This window comes from Lethenteron reissneri, chromosome 22 (genome assembly GCF_015708825.2).
Source record: "Lethenteron reissneri isolate LAM-NWPU_2019-01 chromosome 22, ASM1570882v1, whole genome shotgun sequence".
Lineage (NCBI taxonomy): Eukaryota > Metazoa > Chordata > Hyperoartia > Petromyzontiformes > Petromyzontidae > Lethenteron > Lethenteron reissneri.
The window spans coordinates 13,825,395-13,844,041 of NC_083800.1; the positions used below are offsets into that span (position 1 = coordinate 13,825,395).

General features: G+C 44.3%; 1 protein-coding gene across 1 annotated transcript in view; it reads right to left on the reverse strand.

Moving 5' to 3' along the window:
- CRTAC1 (cartilage acidic protein 1) overlaps positions 1–18,647 on the reverse strand; it is a 502,395-nt gene that overhangs the window by 461,432 nt on the left and 22,316 nt on the right. Inside the window, exon 2 of the mRNA XM_061556622.1 lies at positions 4,562–4,758. Within this exon, the coding sequence (XP_061412606.1) occupies positions 4,562–4,758 (197 nt within the window). The remainder of the gene's footprint in view (positions 1–4,561; positions 4,759–18,647) is intronic.

Here is an 18,647-nt window from a genome sequence, read left to right on the forward strand (position 1 = left end):
ATTTGACGAACATTTGCAGAGATTGGAGACGGTTTTTGCTAGGATGCGCTCCGCCAATTTAAAATTCAAACCGAAAAAGTGTCACCTACTGCAACGATCTGTGCGTTATTTGGGACACATAGTCAGTGCGGACGGGGTGGCCACGGACCCGGAGAAGATGGCGTGCGTCCGCAACTGGCCAACCCCAGCCTCAGTTGGGGACGTACGTCGCTTCCTGGGGTTCGCCTCATACTATCGCAGGTTCGTTCCGAACTTTGCTATGATTGCTAGGCCCTTGCACCTCCTTACGGGTAAGGGTCGGAGGTTCAGTTGGGGTCTGCCGGAGGAAGCGGTGTTTGAGGGCCTACGCGATCGGTTGGCGATGTCGCCCACATTGGACTATCCGGATTTTGATCGACCTTTTATTCTGGATACGGACGCTAGTGACACTGCGATCGGGGCTGTTCTGTCACAGTCCAAGGGCGGCGTGAAATGCGTGGTAGCCTACGGTAGCCGTGTACTGTCCCTGGCAGAAACCCGCTACTGCGTTACTCGCCGCGAACTATTGGCTATTGTCTATTTTCTCCGCTAATATCGGCCGTATCTTTACGGCCGGTCGTTTATTGTGCGCACGGACCATGCGGCTCTGCAATATGCCTTGAGGGTTGACCAACCATCTGGCCAACTGGCACGATGGTTGGAGACCCTGCAGGAATTTTCCATCGACATACAATATCGGAAGGGGTCACGTCACGCGAATGCGGACGCACTCTCCAGATTACCGCAGGGGTCCCCTTGCGCTTGCGCGTCGGGTACGAATAGGTGTACGCCGGTTCAGCTACCCCCTCGGCCTGTCGTGTCAGCTGTCGAGGTGCCTGGGGCTCCGGTGTGCCCAGGACCGGCAGATGGGGTTCTGAACCTGCCGCGCTCGGTATGGATTCGCGAACAATTGCTTGATGACTCGTTGGGGGCTTTACAGAGTCGGGCTGCGAAGGGAGCGGAGAGATTGCTGTCCGGTGGGACACCAGGGGCCGCTCTCCGGGATAGTTTGCTCATGTGGAGGGAGGGATTGCATGACCGCTGGCGTCTGGTAGTACCGTCGTCGTTACGGTATGAATTGATTCGGACTCTGCACGGCGACACTTTATTACATCTCGGGGTGCAGAAGACTTTGTTAACATTGCAGCAAGACTACTTCTGGCACGGCATGACAACGGATGTCGTCGGACACATTCGGGCGTGTCCCGAGTGTGCCCGGCGGAAGCCGCCTAAAAACCCTTACGTGCCGCCGGTGCAGTCTATACAGGTGTCTCGAATCAACGAGTTGGTGGCGCTGGATATTTTGGGACCTTTCCCGCCATCCGCTAGGGGTAATAAATATTTGCTGGTCGGGGTGGAATATCTTTGCCGTTGGCCGATGGCTTGGCTCTTACCCGACCAGTCGGCGGCGTCTATCACGGACGCCTTCCTATTTGGATATGTGCTGGACAAAGGGGCGCCGGAGAGGCTACTCACGGATCAGGGGCGAAATTTTTCTTCCAAATTGTTGGCGGAAGTGTGCGCTGCTCTGAACCAAGAAGGTTCGTACGTCTCCTTACCACCCGCAGACGGATGGCATGGTGGAACGGCTTAATCGGACGCTGTCGGCCATGCTATGTCACACGGTTGACGAGAAACAAGCTGATTGGGACTTGCATATACCTGGGGTACTCTCCGCGTATCGGATGACGCCTCATGCGTCCACAGGGTATTCTCCATTTTTTCTAATGTACGGCCGTGAGAATGTGCCGCCGGTGGAAGTACAGCTGGGTACGGGGGCGAAGGGTCCTGTTAAACCTCTCCCCGAATACATTCAGGACACTGTTTGACGCGTCGCCGAGGCACGGGAGGGGGCCCGATTGGCTACTGCCAAGACTCAGGCGCGAAACGGGCGTTGCGCCCGGCGCTCGACCAGTACATGCCCCTGGCGAGTGGGGGACATGGCATGGCTGCACTGCCCGCAGGTGCGGCCGGGGACCTCCCCTAAGCTTCACAAACCATGGCAGGGGCCGGTTAAGCTTATTGAAGTCCCTAACCCGCAATCCGCACGGGTTCGGTTCGGATCACGGCGCTGGTACGTTCATACGTCTAGGTTGAAGCCCTACGTGGCCCCGCGGACGGATTCGTCATCCCCTGATGTTGCCTTGCCGGTGTCTGTTGCACCCGACGCACCTCTGCCCTTGCCTGTTGACTCTGCAAGCGCGCCTGTCGTGCCTTCTACAGACGAACCAGCCGTGACGCAGGCGGATGTGGCGAATCCTGCTATGGGTGGGCCTACCACGGCCACGGGGCCACTTGACCCCGCTGCCCCTCCAACCCCACCACAGACACGGTTGCCAGAGACCCCGGACTTGGGTCTCTCTGGGGAACGGGTCCTTGGCATTGATGGGCCTCCAACAGCGGCGGGCGGTTCTACTCCCGTCGATTTTAAAACCTCGTCGTGTCTCGGTCTGTGGGGGGACCGCCGCCCGTTCGTGACAGGTCGGCGACCCGCACGCATTCCAAATCCCTTTCCTTTCGTTGATTGTTCTTGTTGTTCTTGTTATCGTTGTTATATTCTCCGTTGTCCAGTGATGCCAGAAGGTTACAATGTTGCTCGCATTATTTTATTATATTTATTGCAGCCGGCGACGGCTGGGTTTTCATTAGGGGGGGGGGGTCGTGTAATGCGAGCAAGGATTGAGGGGGGGCTGAGTCTGGGTCACGTGGGGAGTGGGTGGAGTTAGGGTCACGTGAGAGAGAGGATTTAGGGAAAGAACCGGAAGGGAAAAGGGGAGTTGAGACGGAGTGAAACAGGAGGAGGCCACGCTGGGCAGGACGGAGAGAGTGGCGCGGTCGCCACGCGGTGGGAGACGTCGACACCGTCAGCCATCGGTGTCAGACGCAGAGAGCTAGCGCCTGTGGGAGGCTAGCTGTATACGGGGCAGCAGTGAAGCTAGAGAGCGGAGCAGCGGTGTGGCTGCAAGGTGGAGCAGCAGGGAGACTGCCTAACGGAGCAGCAGGGAGACTGCATATCGGAGCAGCAGGGAGACTGCATATCGGAGCAGCCGAGTGGCTGTGGAGAGATCGTCGGGAGGGACGCGGGCCTGAGCGAGGATGCCGTGGTAACGAGATTCTACGAACCCAATAAAGGACAACGGAGATCGACATCTGAGAGAGAGTCCTTTATTACATATTTCAGAAGCGTTTATATGGCAAGACCTTTCCATGGGTTATTCCTTAACACAAGTTTTCTGAATGTACATGACTTCAACTTAGGACAAAATACCAATACACGATATGAAATACAACTTGGGGGAGGGGGGTTGGGGTTTCCACAATAGGAATTGTGTGATGTTATATGAACAATAAATACAAAAACGAAGCTTTGGAGTGGAATATGTGGATGAGTTGAAATTAGATGTTTAACTGGGCCTGTTTCTGCATATCCAAGAGATAGCTTTAGTGTTTATTTTGCTGAGTCAGGTGGTCATAGTGGAAATGGCCACATGTCGTAGAAAAGTACGGCAAGTCAACAAGCCTATGGACTCGTGCTGTTTTTCTCCATGAAATACATTCACAACGGTAATCGTAAACTGGCAATAAAAGATCAGCATTTGTGGCGCTGCCAGCCCCTCATTGATCCCATTCTGTTCCCAAAATCAAAGAGTAAATGTGTCGCTTTGCCGAGACCACTATGCTGAAACCACAGAACAACCGGTCTGTGCGTCACATTGTTTCCGCAATGCAACACGCTGCAAGGCTCTTCCACTCGGACTTCCGTACTGCAAGCGGGCATCGTGAATTACTCATGTGTTAATTAATTACAATATCAATTTATCTCCATTCAAATGTTCACGTAGCACTCAGCTGCATTTAAAGTGGTCATAAAAACAGTTGAAGAGACCTAAGCTTTTGAATCCCTCTGGTATTAATTAAAAATACATCACGTTCATTTGCGCTGACCTCTGGTTAAAAAGTAGCTGGAGATTTCTTCCATTACTATTTATACCAATTTTCAAAAGTTGTCCAAAAGGAAGCCATAGCAAGACAATTCCCCCAGTGTTCTCTTTTGCGCAGCATGCATTAAATAGGCTCTTGCACTAATTTGTATTAAGAAAACAGTGATAATCTCAACTTGACATTGACCAGTTTAAAATTAAAAATTTTCAGTGTCATTTGTCACAACCAGATTTACAGTGGTGTTCTTTGCTGCAAAAAGAATAAAAACAAGTGTAGGCAATAGCAAATGGGAATATGTGGGTACATGTCCGTTTTCATATAATTTGTACTGACCATACATGGTGTAGTTATTAATAAAATATCGCAGCACAGACGTGACCTTGACATTTTCTATTGCTGGCATACTTCTTTTAATGACTTTGGAGCCCTTCCACTGAATTCCAACACTCCAGCAGTACCTTTGAATGCGGTCGCACTAAACCACATAAGTGCCACGTAAAGGTCAGGTTCGCTGCTTTTATATTGGCCCGACGCTGAACCCCTGCGGACGCTAAGGTCCAACAAGAGGCTTATACCTCCGGTGATTTAACCCCCGGCTCACCTGAATAGGCATTGTTGGTGTTGAGAAAGTAGATTTCCTCTCGGCCGTCCCCATCAATGTCACAAGCGGCGACACCAATGGCGTTGCCCTGCCGGTCTCGCAGGGCGTAAAACGGGGAGCTCTTGTCATCCAGCGCCACATTCTCCAGACGCCCACTTGCGCGGTTGTACTTCAGCACCAGATTGGGCCCATTGTACCTGTGAATGAGACGGATCTGCTCTATTACGTCTTCCAATGAACCGCCAAAGTCCACAAAAACCCGCATCTTTACATTAGCACTTGTTTGAAAATAGAACATCGTGCGTTTCAGATTACACAGCAATTACAGTTCATGATGATTTAATTAGTGCTGTGGAAAGGGAAGCAAACAGTCCCTGACTGCCGCATTTAGATAAGCTCCTCCCCCTTCCCCTTAACCAGTATATAAGATCTTGTCTCCTGGATTTCTCTACACTTGATACAGTAAATTTGGCTGTGACGGTCCCACCTGAAGACGGAGACTTGTGTTGCCTCCGAAACGTCGTGATTTAATTGAGTTATTTTCATTTATTATTATTTTATTTTATTCTTATTTTTTACCTACGTGACTTTACCCGAAAAAACCTAAGAGTCGGAAGCAAACATCACTGAAACCAACCCTAACCTCTACGTACAAGTTAAAGAGGCACCAACGCAGCACATTAATTAAGTGGCAATTTAGATTCAGGCAATTTGTGAGATACAAATATTGTGATAATACATTTTCACGAGAAGGTAAGAATTTCTATGTTATATTTGTTTCTGGCCAGACAGTAAATTAGGATTAAACAACGTTACGTAGGTATAAAATAAAATAAATCACGACATTTCGGGCGCAACACAAGCGTCCATCATTATACCTACGTGACTTTACCAAAAGAACCAAAGAGTATGGATTCCTGCAGTCACGAAAGCTTCAAATCAAGATTAAGTAACGTTTTCACTTATATTTCTAGTTTTAGTTGTTGTTACGTAATGCGTGAAAATTAACAGCATACGTGGGCTTTTGAACAAATAACATGAAAACTGCACTGTGTTACATTGAATGGTGCTCCATCGAGCCTGGCTGCACGCTTCCAGTGCTGGTGTATGCCAAGCTACTCATTTCTCGTGATAACCTCAGTTGTAAGAGTTGCCTCGTTAGCTCTCGGGTATCTCCACAACCTCTTTTCCCCATTGTCGCACGTCTCTGTGACTCTCCCTCTTCCTGGCTGTTAGCCCATCATATCGCCCCGAACCCTCTACTGGGTTTTCCGTTCCTTAAAATTGACCCCGCCAACCCCTCCGTCAGACCTCCTGACCCTGCTGTTGGGAATTTTGACCTCCCACATGAGATATCTATAACTGCCATAAAGCCACACATCCCCATGGTTTGGCCTCCTGACTCCAGCATCAAGCCTCTTGACCTCAAGTTCACAGCTCTCCATCTCCCTCCCGATGTGATCTACACTCTTCTGCTTCACCTCGTATCCAATTAGATACTCGGAACTTGGTGTAAGCTTGATACATATTACTCTGTACTTCCCTAACACGGACAGAGAAATCAGCACCCTGGCAAATGCAGGTTTTGTCACGGATTTCACCAATGGGATACCTTGATACACGGTAAAGTGATTCAGGGCTCTATATGACGTTAATAAATGCAAAGCGGGGATATCAGGGAAAGCTATCGTCAACATAATCAGCTGCTGCGATCAATCCACTGCTGGATAATAGCCTCCTCAGTCGGTCACCACCTAGAACCTAATTCTAGATTTGAAGTTTTCGTGACTGCAAGGATCCATACTCTTTGGTTCTTTCGGTAAAGTTCCCATCCAATGTTGATAACTTCCCGGGGTGCATCCCTACTTTGGCTGTCACTCCGTCATTAGGCACGACCACCGACCATCACCTGCGTTCTAGTGACGTGTCCTGCCCAAGCCCACGTACCTCTTTAGCAGTGAAAATGTTGTCTCGACTCCCAAAATTGTGTATCCACACTGCAAGCCGAATATCAACCAAGCTAGTAACGCAAGGGTTATATCACGGGACCTCGTTTGCCACTACCAAAATATGAGAATAGGTTTTCCCCTTTTTTCTGGCAACAAAACAATGCATATATTATCAGAGTGCGCTTTTTGTTTGCATTCTGACCACAAATATTGTGGTTAATGCAGACATGATTCCTTGTAAAAGGTTTCAGTTTGGTGTTTTAACATCTTAACACCAGTTTTGTTGCCAGAAAAAGGGGAAAACCTATTCTCGTAAGGGTTATAGTTGATAAAATGGTGCAATAGATATGTTCTGCTACTGTTGTTTGTTAACTTTTGTGATTATAAGCGTTTTAAATCTAATTCATGCCTATATATAATTTGTTTTAGCAGTTGATGCAGTACAATCTTTTCTTATCTCATCTTATGGTAATTTATATAGCGCCTTGACCAAAGTGATTTACAGAGTTAAAATGTTACATTTAGATGTAATGATGAAGGTGAATAAAATAAATAATAAGCGAACCTGTGATATGAACTTGTGGTGCATGGGAACACCAGGAATTACATTTATGTATATATTTTGTATTTATTTACAGGTAAATTATGTTGCTTATTCATTCCTCGTTTACACATTGAAATAAACTACCCCACTGCCATGAAATCACTTAGCATTATTATGGTGACCCCAATGAGTTGTCGGTGGCATTAAGGAGGCAATCCCTGGAAAAGCACCACGCCCCCTCGCTAAAGTCTCCAGCCACAATCCACGTGGGCTGCAGAAACCGCAATTCCGCGCCATTTCAGCAGAATGAGCTCCGCATTTGGGGAAAGCAGCCTCACGACAAAATCACTCTCCACCTATTCAGACAAACACATCGCTTCACGTGTTGCATGGATTCCACCGTCTGTACGACGGAAGGGATCCACAGTGAATGGGGGGCCAAGGTGGAGATGCCAGCGTTGTTTACGAAAGAAAAGGCAGTGTACAGCAGTGGGCATGGGGAAGGCAAAGGCGAGCCACTCCATGTTATTTATCACGTCGTCGGCTGTAAAGTGGAAGAAGTTCGGTGACGAATCTCTGCTTGTCTTTGTTATTGTGGGATTTGGCCAGTAATGCAATTATGTCCGCGAGCAAATCCACTATGTATGAGGTTTTCACTTCAAGTGTAGGTCAAACCCTGTACATGATGCCAAATTCTAACAGCTTAGAAAAGAGACAGACATGTTTGATATACAAATTAAAAAAATATGTGCATCTTATGATCTAAGTGTTAGAATGCACTGATAATTTATAAACTCAATTATCCTCAAATGTTTATAAGTCAGAATGTGTCATCGGTTCAGTTGAAATTGAATTCAATTGTATTTTTTACAAGAAAAAAAAAATCTTAGCAGATAATCAGAATGACTGAGCACGGGGCAGAATGTGACCCAATCAACATCAAATCACATCTTGATTGGATCTTTTTTTACCACGCGGATCGTGCGGAATCTCTCGGGGCTGCATTGGTCATGTTTCTATTCACAAATCAATTCCTTGTTTTTACCATGTCGGGCATGTACAATCTTTAGTGGCTGTAGAGGTCACGATTTGATTAATGAATTTATTCTTTTGTCGTTTTTTACCATTACAGTTCATTTTAACCTTTGGTGGTTGCAGTGTTTCAATGCAGTACATACTATAAAAGGCAAAGAACCCTTGTACAATAATTGTTTTTTACCCTTCTATCTGGCAACAAAACTAACACCTTTTTACAAGGAGTCATGTTTGCATTGACCGCAATACCTGCAGTCATAATACAAACAAAAGACATAACTCTGATAATGTGCACTGTCCTTGAAGTTGATTGGTCCACACCCGAGACAGCTTTCCTTAGAGCCTAGTCTCACATGGGTTGGACCAGATGACGCCTTGTCTTTGTTATTCTGGGATTTGGCCAGTAATGCAATTATGTTCGCGAGCAAATCCACTATGTATGAGAGTTATGTCTTTTGTTTGTATTATGACTGCAGGTATTGCGGTCTATGCAAACATGACTCGTTGTAAAAAGGTGTCAGTTTTGTTGCCGGAAAGAAGGGTAAAAAAAAAAACAATTATCATATTTTTACTAGCAAATGAGGTTCCCATAGTGTAGATGCTTGCCCCGAGTTCTCATACTCTGATGGTGCATTGTCTTTGAGTTGTGCGCCTTTTGGCGTCATCTGGTCCAACCCATGTGAGACTAGGCTCTAAAAGGTGCGCCTTTTGGCGTCATCTGGTCCAACCCATGTGAGACGAGGCTCTAAGGAAAGCTGTCTCGGGTGTGGACCAATCAATTTCAAGGACAGTGCACATTATCAGAGTTATGTCTTTTGTTTGTATTATGACTGCAAGTATTGCGGTCTATGCAAACATGACTCCTTGTAAAAAGGTGTCAGTTTTGTTGCCAGGTAGAAGGGTAAAGAACCAATTATCATATTTTTACTGGCAAATGAGGTCCCCATAGTGTAGATGCTTGCCCCGAGCTCTCATACTCTGATGGTGCATTGTCTTTGAGTTGTGCGCCTTTTGGCGTCTTCTGGTCCAACCCATGTGAGACTAGGCTCGAAGGAAAGCTGTCTCGGGTGTGGACCAATCAACTTCAAGGACAGTGCACATTATCAGAGTTATGTCTTTTGTTTGTATTTATGACTGCAGGTATTGCGGTCTATGCAAACATGACTCCTTGTAAAAAGGTGTCAGTTTTGTTGCCAGGTAGAAGGGTAAAGAACCAATTATCATATTTTTACTGGCAAATGAGGTCCCCATAGTGTAGATGCTTGCCCCGAGCTCTCATACTCTGAGGGTGCATTGTCTTTGAGTTGTGCGCCTTTTGGCGTCTTCTGGTCCAACCCATGTGAGACTAGGCTCGAAGGAAAGCTGTCTCGGGTGTGGACCAATCAACTTCAAGGACAGTGCACATTATCAGAGTTATGTCTTTTGTTTGTATTTATGACTGCAGGTATTGCGGTCTATGCAAACATGACTCCTTGTAAAAAGGTGTCAGTTTTGTTGCCAGGTAGAAGGGTAAAGAACCAATTATCATATTTTTACTGGCAAATGAGGTCCCCATAGTGTAGATGCTTGCCCCGAGCTCTCATACTCTGATGGTGCATTGTCTTTGAGTTGTGCGCCTTTTGGCGTCTTCTGGTCCAACCCATGTGAGACTAGGCTCGAAGGAAAGCTGTCTCGGGTGTGGACCAATCAACTTCAAGGACAGTGCACATTATCAGAGTTATGTCTTTTGTTTGTATTTATGACTGCAGGTATTGCGGTCTATGCAAACATGACTCCTTGTAAAAAGGTGTCAGTTTTGTTGCCAGGTAGAAGGGTAAAGAACCAATTATTGTAGAAGTACAGTTACCGAGCACCTATGAAGGCCCGCATGGCACACAAGGGTGTGGGTGACCAGCACCACGCTCGGCCGCCTTTGTCTCCATAGTAGCGATGTTTACACATTGCACCAGGTGTTCATGTGAGGGTGAGTCGACCAAGGGAAGGCCCAGGACTGCTTCAGATAATTGTCACTGGTGTTGGCCGTAAGCTGGAATTGAATTTAGGTCGGTGGGTTTGTAGTGCAGCACGCTAACCACTACACTACCGCACCCACAGCACATACTAGATATATACACACACCGAAGAAAAGCGAGTCTCAAACGCAGGATATTATTCATGCGCCATGATCATAAGAATTCAGTTTAATAACTGTTACAGCCCGAGTATATGCACTAGAAACTAGGGATGTCCGCGATAGTCCATCTTATATATACTTAAATGCTGCTGCATACCATCAGCCCAGAAAGTGTATAGGTTGGCATATTGTTATTTATTGTATTTATTCCTGTAAACATAAGCTTGTAGTTTACACTATGAGACCTCCTTTACCAGTGGCAAAATATAGTAATAGGTTTTTACCCTTTCAACTAGTACAAAAACTGACACATTTATACAAGGCATCATGTTTGCAATAACCACAACACAAGCAATCAAAATGCAAACAAAAATGAACTCTGATGATGATGATGATAATGATATGCACTGTCCTTGAAGTTGATTGGTCCACACCCGAGACAGCCTTTTGGCGTCATCTGGTCCCACACCAATAGAGGCTAGGCTCTAAGAAAAGCTGTCTCGGGTGTGGACCAATCAACTTCAAGGACAGTGCATAATATTATCATCAGAGTTGTTTCTTTTTGTTTGCATTTTGACTGCTTGTGTTGTGGTTATTGCAAACATGATGCCTTATATAAAGGTGTCAGTTTTTGTACCAGTTGAAAGGGTAAAAACCTATTACTATAAGCTTGTAGTATTTGAACAACATTACAATTTTCTGTTGATATCTGTCTTACAGTGTTATTACATTGGAAGTGACATGACCGAATGGGAGCTTGTTGCAGAGGTTCAGTTAGAATCCAGTGGCTGCCCTGGTTATTACTACGGGTGTAATAACCATGAGAGTATGCCTCTTCTGACGTCATTCGCAAGAGCAGGCCATTGTGTGCTGGCGTCAGGGTCTAAATTTGCCAAAGTTAAAATATTACACCACAAATTATTCAATTGGAATTACACAAGCAGCAATCATCACCTCCTCCTACTGTCAGAGTGCTGATCAAGGTCACTCTTGCAAATGAGACAATACTGAGATCTTGTTTTTTCACCTGATTAAGCAAAATCACCTTGACATTATTACACAATAATTAGAATACAATTCGAAGCCGTTATTCAAGTTCGGATTGACCGATCTCTGCATTCAGTACATCGGATCTGCAGAATGATCAGGAATCGAAATCTCCCTCCAAATGTGTGCCCCTCATATCAAATAAGTATGCTAATGATGTGAACAAGTGTGGGTTTAGTGTAACATGGGTTATTTAGATTGCTTCTAGCTTACATGTTGTTTATATGGACTCCCAGTGGCACATGCTCTCTGTATCGGTACAATGCACAGTGTGCCATCTCATCAGGTTGCAAAACATCAATGGACAACCCAGAAAGGTTTTTAGGCAGCGATTGTGTTTTCCCATCTGCTGCGCGGTCAACTGTGTGCGTGAGTCAATTACGTTTACGTGGGTACAGTGATAGAAAAACTTAGAAAAATGAATGAGAAGGGAGGAGCTTGTGGAGTGAGTTATATAGGAGAAAGCAGATGGTGGTAAACTTGAGGTTAACAAATGAGCAGTGGCACCAACAGATGTGGAATATTCCTGGCTTGATCACATCACGGGAGGACAGAAATATATAAACCGTGGGGAAGTCTATCGCAGTCTTTTTTTGGTGTGGAAGGGACTCGAATAACAATCATGTGACGATGAAAATAAAATTGTGACTGAAGGTAATGTGGAGAGACAAGCGAATGAAAGGGTGATATATTGGAATTTATAAAATGTGAACGTGGAGAAAAAGTTTAGAGTGGAGGTTAAGAGAAGAGCGACTGACACGGGCGATAACTCGCACGCCGAACTCAATTGGACAAGTGAGAGGGGAAGGGCAAAAGGATCAATGGGTGGCAGAGGCAATGACGGGGAAGACAAAAGAACAAAGAAATCGTGGGGGTGTAAACACCAAAGGTGGACAAATGGACAGAAAGTTGAAGTGAAGATAATTTTTGGTGCATGTCTTCCCACTTCCTATGTATGTTGAACTTCTTTCCTACCGTACGTAACCAACCGTGCCATTCGGAGGTGTGGTTTATTTGGTCTAACCGCGGCGGTGCGCCACATATTTATTACAGGATCTGCGATACGGTGGCCAATTAAACGCAAAACTATTGGATTTCTGCGCTCCATACATGGGTAGAAATAATGAATTCAAGGCTTTCGTCAATCTGCTGCAGGATGACTGCCTCACAACACCTTTCAATCACGTGGGCTGTTTGAACGGAGGCCCAGGATTGGTTTAGCTAACATTCACCACTGATGGTAGCCATACAGAAGCTAAAAATCAAACTTGTGTCAGCAGGTTCTGTACAGCACAGTGTGCTAACCACTGCTCCCCCTCCCCCACTGTGTATATATTCTGTAATGTAATTTGTAATTTAAATTAACTGGAACGTTATTAAGTCGCATAACCTTAATATATGTTTTGTTTTAAAATCATTCAATATACAAAAGCAGATTGAGTAACTGATATAAAAAAACATGTAATTAAGTTCTCAAGTTACAAATTATAGCAAGAGTACTACATTTTAATTGGCATTTTAGGCTTGCTTTGCAGGATTAACATTTCACTGATCAAGTGTGGCTGACACATTTGGCACTCTTAGTGAATTGTGGCAGAAAGCAACATACAGATTTTATTCTTAAGCAATCTATCTTGTATGAATAGATGACCAGTAGCTAGGCCCATAACCGAAATCACGCCATTTTCTTCACATGGCTGGCACATTGATTATTTTGTAATTTATTGCAACAATCTATATTGACTGTTTTCTTGATTAACAAATTAATCATGTAAATGCATTTTTTTTCTGAGGCAGAAATTACTTTCTGTCACATCTACCGGGAGTGCTTCTGCTGACGCAAGTCAACACCCGAGAACCCTGCACAATTCTGCTTGACCCAATATTTTGCCCACGCTTTGCTCGATACCATTTTTGCATAAACCACATGCACAAGTAAGTCTGTAGAATTGTATTTTAGTCACCCTAAGCCAGATAATAAAAAAAATTGCTTACAGCTGCATTTTTAAAAGCTGTTATGAAATTGCTTAACAATGTACTATTATGGTGTCTCAATGAGAGTTTACATAATTCTGTACTCTTAAGTTAGTGCAACTTGAGTATACTGTACACAGTGTAGTCACTGCAGTGGATGGGACGTGACATAATCGCTGTGCAATGGGCCCTTTCCTCCCTAGATTTCTTCCACGAGATGGCAGATGTATCACATGATCAAAGATGGCAGCACAGAGGTGGCTGGGTGGCTCAGAGGTAGTATTGATGGCAGAGCCAGCACCTCTGAGATCTTGGGTTGAAAGCCGGGCAGCCACTGTTAATGGAAATAGGTTTTCAATTGTCCCTTAGTCCCAATACTATTAAAACAATGTTTTACTCAATGTTGGTATATTTTAGCTCAGAGAATGAAAATATGACTTGAATGTCATGCGATAGCAGAGTGTGTGGGAAAGTACACCTTCCATTGAGTAAAGATAAACATTTCACTTTAATATTTTTGTTACAAGGTTGGTGAAAATATCTTGTCAAGTTGTCCAAGACCGCTGAGACACTGACAGCACCGGTAGCCCTTAAACAACTGCAGCGTTTGAAAAAATCAGCAAGCTCTAATTTTTTTCCTCCGAAGTAGTAATGACAGGTAAAATTTATTATATGAATGATTCAGTTGGGACCATGTTGCGTCTTCATTTTTAGATAAAATGTACCTGTCTTTACACTCTCAAGATGGAATAAGGAACGGCTGGCTGCTGCTCTTCTAAAGTGCAGTTGTGCAAGGACATAACCTTTTTGACAATGTGAAACATCTGTCATGTAAATAGAAAAATATGGAAAGAATACTATTTCACACGAATACCTGGTCATGCCGCATTCACTTTGCAAAATGTCACTTACATGTTAATTACCCATCAGACATTCTGCAATCCAATAAGTCACTGTAATTATTTAACATTGCATAATAAAAATGCTTAGTTTTCGTTTAGAGCGTAAAAAACATTATATCTAGATAAATCAATGAATCATGTGTAGACAGTAGTGTGTTATACACAGAGTCTCACACACTGTAGTTGGAGGCAATACTTTTAATAAACACAACCCTAACAAAAGATTCAAATCAAGATTAAAATCAAAGATAGATACAACCCTAACAACTCGGGTTATATAGCTAGGCGTCTATGTGTTCGCTATGTGTGTGGGCGTTAGTGTAGCGAACGGGCCAGTCAGCACACACGCTGTCTGACCCACGATATCAGGCTACACTCAACCGACGAACGAGGAACGACGAGCGAAGACGAAGAGACACAGGACTCCAGGCTGATCCCACAACGGACCCCGCTTTATTCCCCTGGGCGCGGGCTCGCCCCGCTCACGGCCACGGCTCTATCAAGTCAGGAGCCCACGGCTCCCAGTCACGTGTCCCTCCATTGTCCGGCGCTCAGCAGCACATGTGAAATCGTGGCTGGCGCTATCCATAGAGTGACAAATATTTCATGTCACTGCACATGCATGAAGCATCTGCTGCGCAACTTTATTTTTTGTAAAGTGATGAGATTCTGCCGACGAAATAACAAACTCACCAGGATATGTGAACGCAGCAAGTACAGAACCACCAAGCGCCTGCCTCGTGCTCGTGTGCCATATTGATGTCCTCTCTCTGTGTGTATAGATCAGCAACTGTCTCTAAAAAATCCACCCGCGACACTAAGCAAGTGAAAAAGTGCCCCACACTCTTAACACATGTATCTACGCTCTCACACCACGTGTCTCCACATACCTACAATAATACCACGCTCTTCGTACGTTTAAAAATGCTTTGATGAAGTCTAAGCATTGAATCCATGAGTTGACCATTCTGCTCATCATGCATTGGTTAAGTATATGTACCTGTATCTTGAACTTCTTTCACATCGTACGTAGCCAGCCGTGATAATACGTATACGTAGAAAGCCAGCAAGAATTCGTATTACATTAAATGTTAAGGTTACAGTTACATTTTGAGTTATACATTGTGATTCGCAGGATGGCATCTGAGCAATTTCCACCTGGTAGCAAAAGCTGCGTTGTGGAAATAAATAGAAATGTTCATTAATGTACCACACCAATTTTATTTAGAAATGCTATTTCATGTTCTAGCCTTAAATAATGATTTAATGGACAGGTACTATTTATAGTATTACGTGTGCAGGACAGAAATGTGAATTAGAAAGGTAATTTTTACTTTGTAGCGAATTTAACACAATTATTACATTCTTGTTCAACCCCGCGTCAATGGACCATGCCACATTATAAGTGAGGGTGCACGTACAGGAATGTCTCTCTCAAAGTCTGCCTCTCACTATCCGATCATCTGCAATGTTGCTTCGACGTGTGCCGGTGTTTGTATCTCACGTGTTTATCCATTAGCTACGTCAGTAAACGCATACATAAAGGGACCAGCAGCTTAATTAAAAACAACATCTCAAGTTTATTTTAAATAACTGCCTGCTATTGTTATCAAGTAAAACTACAGTAAACTGCTCATATGAATTAACCTGTATCTCAACATGTGTGTGTGTGTTTCATTACGTTTGTCTCGTCCTTCAAAAAATGCTTTCCTCAGGATCTGCCTCGATATCTCTCGCTGTGTTTGTCTCGCTGTGTTGGGGGTTCACTGATTTTGCCCCGAGCATCACGCTCCGTGCCCCCAGGAAATGCTTTCACATCAGGGAAAATGTAAAGCCTATGTTTTTTTTCTGTCCAATTTGGATTTGAGAGAAATCTGTGCGCTTTTGAGGTATTCGCATAAGGGAATTTCAAATGGCTCTTTCCTGTCACGTGACCTGAACGCTACCTCCACAGTGGCATCATCATTCGACGGATCTCCAATGTGGGAAGAAGGCCCCCACAGGCAGCCACCCATCCCCTCATGCTCCTGTGATGCAACAACCCATCTGCCACCTAGCACATTAAATATTTTTTTTGTTTTAGAAAAAACAATTCCAAGTGTCTGCTCCCAAAAACATTGGTGGAATAGGTAGAGATTTTGAAAATGTTCCAAAATACGCCGAGATTAGCATTGTGAAAAAAGTGTATTGATTTTGTTTCCATTCGGTTGAAAGGCATAGGTCGGACAGAGTTCGGCCTCAATGCTACAGGCCTCTGGTTTCTTGCAGACAGAATGAGTTCTCACTTTTTCCTCATAAGTTCTGCGACAGACTCACTGACTGCAAGACAAATGAACTATTTTACACCATCCGCCATTATCTATCCACTGCTGAATGAAGCTCTCTCCATGCCATCACTCATTCCGTCACAGTGCTGCGATGACACCTTCTGTCGTATACGCGAACACCAACTGATCTCATCGCTCCATCTCTGCGATGGTCGTCCTCTCGCGCATATTCTCCATCATTCATACAATCTTACAGAAATGGATCCTGCCTAGAGCCACTAATTTTCCTCAACAGTGAATGTCTAAATTACACTTGTGAATTACACATTTGTAATTATTGATGCACTCGATTTAGCTTTTATTTTACTTTGTTGTCATTATCCATGTTCCTGATGTAAATGGCATTGCCGGTGATATACAATGACTGTTCAAACACATTATTACGTTAATTTAGCAAATTGGAATACGATTATCATGGGCATTTTTCGTAACATATTGCAGTATTCGCGAAACTGCGGGTAAGCACGGACTTGCCTGGAATTGATTATAAAATCATCCCATCGACCGTGTAAAAAATGCACGAACAAAACTCGGAAAACACAATCTTGCCCTTGGCAGCGCACATCATCGCGAGTACGAGGATTTTCGGTGTGTCAGGTTAAGTAAAGCACTGGGACCTGCTGCTCACAGCGCGGGACACACGTCGCACTCGGGCTCGTGTGGTGTGACGCGCCAGTGTGAACCTCGTGCCCAAAGCTCATTCGCATGGGCCCTGGACATCAACGGCGGCTGTCACAGCCGAGACAATCGCCTTCCACGAGGTTAATTTGTACGTGGAACTGAATGGATTACAACACGAATTGCCAGTGAGTCGGCTGTGACGTGCTCAAACCAACCTAACACTCCCAAACGTGCAAAGTGTGTCGTGGTCTTATATCTTCTTCAGTTATCTCCATATATGTCCCCCCTATGTCTCTCTCAGTGTCTGCATCGGCTTGCATGTTTGTCTCCTCGTGTTCAGCATGTTTGTCAGATTGTCTGTGTATGTCTCTGTGTGTATCTGGTTCCCAGAGGCAGACTGCTACTACTGCTGTCAGTCCCATTTGTTAAAATTTTACTTAATAGGGACCCAAGACAAGAGGGCCACAATGCAGTTGGTTGGGAACTGCTGATGGTTTTTAAATAGTACATTAGGCCGAGTGCTGTTTGTACATTTGTGTTATTTTAAACTCTGTATTACTTCTCTTGTTTTGTCCCTGTCCATCACTGTCAATTGACCACAGAATGTTCTGCCTTTAGTGTATATGTTGTCTCTCTGTGGCCCATTCAATATTTCTGTTTCATAATAAATAAATATATCTGTTCACATCACTGTATCTCAATGCATTTCTCCATATCCACAATGCATCTCTTTCAATGTTTCTGAATAACGCTGTACATACAGTGAGGAAAAAAAGTATTTGATCCCCTGCTGATTTTGTACGTTTGCCCACTGACAAAGAAATGATCAACTACTTTTTCCCTCACTGTACATCCCCACATATCACTTTATCTTTGCGTTCCTTTTGCTTATTTCCATGTCAAAGTGTCTTTCCCATTGTGCGTGTATGCTCATGTCTCTGCCCTGTCTTTTCTCCCTTCACATCCCATAACTTAATGACCTAACTCCTTGTCCAAACGTCGTGAGACCTGACCTTGGCTATAGATTTTTAGAAGTGTTAACGGATGGATTTGGAAGGAACCGTTTCCGTAATAATTGGATGTATTGTATACAATGAACAGACGATGTAGACACTGTCGCGGAAACTAGAAAAAAAAATCAAATAACTTTTGTATTTTACAACTTTTTGAATAATTAACTAAATGTGCAGCTTCATTAAATTATTAAGTCTCACCTGTACTAATTAGCCAGAGGCCGTTCGTGCAACTTCTAAAGTATATAATTAAGGAGAGAGAAAGGCACTTTTGCACTTGTAATGTGGCTAAAACTCCAAGCCTATGACATCTGTGTTGACATTACAGGTCATAGTAGATATAACTGCGATGGTGGAGGGTTATAGTTAAACATTCACATCATACCGACACTATCGAACCCAAAATAAACTAATTATGAATCAGAATGTACTGTATGTTCTTTGCTTATAACTCAAGAGCCAAATGTATCGCGACGATCGGGTAAAATTTCTGGAGGGAAAAAATACCCTTTCCAAAATGCAAGTTGGATTGTTGAGATGTGTGACCTAACATTCCAAGAA